The sequence below is a fragment of the Branchiostoma floridae genome, chromosome 12, assembly GCF_000003815.2.
Source record: "Branchiostoma floridae strain S238N-H82 chromosome 12, Bfl_VNyyK, whole genome shotgun sequence".
Taxonomy (NCBI): domain Eukaryota; kingdom Metazoa; phylum Chordata; class Leptocardii; order Amphioxiformes; family Branchiostomatidae; genus Branchiostoma; species Branchiostoma floridae.
In genome coordinates, this window is record NC_049990.1 from 5,864,635 (window position 1) to 5,867,450 (window position 2,816).

Below are 2,816 nucleotides of genomic sequence, written 5' to 3' on the forward strand. Positions count from 1 at the left end.
GAGAAGTCACATCCAACAAGTACAGATTTAGGTAACTGATCTTTGTAGATAGAGTATCAAGAGAAGTTGCAATTGCAATCGGTCGATCCCTTTATATCTTATGAACGTATAAATGTTGTTTTTTTATTTGATTGAAACTAGAACTCCAAGAAGTCCATTACAATGCATTTCTATTGAAGTTTTTATATGGACTGTGAATCTAGAATTGTTTTCATTTTGCAGTCTCAACATACACTGCTCGTTCGCTCTATCATAATAGTTTTATTTATTACAATACATGTATGATATATCACGCATGATTTGCAGGATAAAACTCCAAATATATCACCATCTTTGACTTTGTTTCCTCCTCAATAATCTATAGAACCATATCCGTATATAAATCATCGACTTGTACCAGTAGATTATGGTAATGTCGGTAATGTTGGTCTCGTAGAGAACAATACCCCATGTGGATACGAGCACTATCACTTTGCGTCTTAGTATCCGACCTTCCGGAAGATTTCCTCTAAACCGCGCAATGGCCCACAAAGTATCCAATACCACGTAATCTGGCTAATCCCGCCTTTTCGTGGCCCACATTTTATCTGGATTACGGAATGACGGGTTGAAATCGTCGGGGAATTCTAATGTCGGTGAGGAAAGACAAAGTTGTCTTGATCTCAACCTGAGATCGCTTTGTTCTGACCGTTTAGTAAAGTGCCGAGGAGGATTTATGCCCCTTCGGAGACGGCGAGAATGACTGTAGGAGACGAAGCTGCAGTGTGTGATAAGGATGGGAGTAAATCACGATCAAACAGAAACAGTACAAAGGTGATTCCTTTGCAGAAAACAGGCTTCCAGTAGCCAGTTTCTTGGAAATCCCCGCGCTTTTATCACACAAAAACAAAGAAGAGCTTGGCGCTGGAACTCAAACCCCTTCAAAAAAGCAATGACAATGGAACGATCACTGAAGAAGTTGCACGAACTTTATAGAAAACAGGCAGCTTGTTCGGAATCCCCGTAATTTGTATCACACAAAAACAAAGAAGAGCTTGGCACTCGCACTCAAACCTCATCAAAAATGACAATGAAACAAAACGACCACGGAAGAAGTTGCACATACACGTGCGTAGATAATTTTAAAGCAACAGGAGAATATTAAGCTAAACTTTATTTAATATTTATGCTAGGGCACATCACCAATATGTGATAAAAACGAATATGACTCCACCCTCTTATCAAGGCTTACCATACTTTGACAAAACAGTGCATCCTTTAAGCATAAGTATGCCAGGGGACTAATCATTCTAAGGATGCATCATACATATTCATACAATTAAGAAATGGGTAAACATACAGGAGGGGTTCAGGGGGACATCAGCAGCATACTGATCTTACATGCCTCGGCAAACCCTGGCATTTCCTCGTCATTGGAAAACGCATCATGTCTTCTTAAGATAAAGGAGGTGTGAAATAAACTTAATTACTGCAGCAATGAAATAGTCGTGCTTAATTGTGGAGGTCATTAGTCTTTAATCCAATTTGGATCAGGGACCAATCAAGTGGCAAGGCGCCAGCTGTTTTAGTGGGCGTCTAACTTCTGCCAGTCTTGATATGCTGTTGCAGCTGCAGACTTCGTGCCAGATGATTTCCACCGTGTAAGATTCTACATGATGTCATGCTCCAGGTTTTGACGTCTTACTGGTTGGATTAACAGAGTTGCTGCTGTCTGGCCGCAATTTGTATTGATGGATGTGCACGTATGCACATGTGCTCATTCATCGTCATCATCAACAACACCATTGCCATCATCATAGTCATTGTCATCCTCAATATCCTTATTGCCATCAACATCATCGTCATAGTCATCATCATGGTCATCATCATCATCATCATCATTGTCGTCATCATCACTATCATCATTATCATCATTATCATCATTACCATCGTCGTCATCTTTACCACAGTCATCATCATCATCACCATTACCAACTTTGTTTTAGTTCTACAGTCATTGAAAGTGCCGCAGTTGCCTCCAGTCTTTCTTCCTTCCTCATTCAACTCCTTAAAATGGTCCTGCTGTCACCTACATCCTACAGAAACTATGAGAATTCTGTCTCCAACAGCTGTCGTTTTAGAAGCACCCATATCTACAATCAGTAGAGACAAAACGCGTCCTAAAGTACAAATCATATATCAAACAAGCATGAGATTGTTTATTTCACCATCTTTATAAATGCTATAACATACCGTTCAAGCGAAAATGACGCAGACAAGCTTCACTCATATGTGCTATAAAGACTGATTGAAATAGTTTCGCGGTCCAGTGGCTGTGTCAAACGATTTGACACGACCTCGAACTGCTGAGATTACTTATTATTATGGGAAGAAGCGGAAAAAGTCGGCAACTCCGCATTGCCCTCCAACCAAAAAGTAGTCTAGTCAGGCGCATTTGACTAACATTTCTTCCGATAGGCATCCATTCTGTAAAGGTTATGCAAGAGATTTGTAGCCACCGATACTTTGAGCGCAAACTTCGGCAGGAGAGAGACTTTACGAAGAGTTTAACGATTCTAGCGGAGTGTTATCCTTCAGATCTGGCGCCTGAACTTCCGCCATTCCACTAGCATACCTGTAATTTGAGTTATGAATAAGCAATGAAGCTATTAAGTCGGTCTTTGTTGTCGACGTCCCGCCGTGCTGAAGGCGTCTGAGTTAAAGACAGACTGTGGTGTAGGCGGTAGGGGGAGAATGATTATAGAAAGTATGCGGTACAAAAGGTGGACTCACTCCGGACTCATACATTTCGTGCTGACAGTCCATTTGGCTGCTAA

General features: G+C 41.1%; 1 protein-coding gene across 2 annotated transcripts in view; it reads right to left on the reverse strand.

Moving 5' to 3' along the window:
- Positions 1-2,816, reverse strand: part of LOC118428095 (heparan-sulfate 6-O-sulfotransferase 3-B-like) — a 44,377-nt gene that overhangs the window by 25,920 nt on the left and 15,641 nt on the right. The window contains exon 2 of one of the 2 annotated variants that reach the window (XM_035838063.1): positions 1,214-1,216. The exons of the other annotated variant lie outside the window; for it this stretch is intronic. Within the exon in view, the coding sequence (XP_035693956.1) occupies positions 1,214-1,216 (3 nt within the window). The remainder of the gene's footprint in view (positions 1-1,213; positions 1,217-2,816) is intronic. 2 annotated transcript variants of the gene reach the window in all.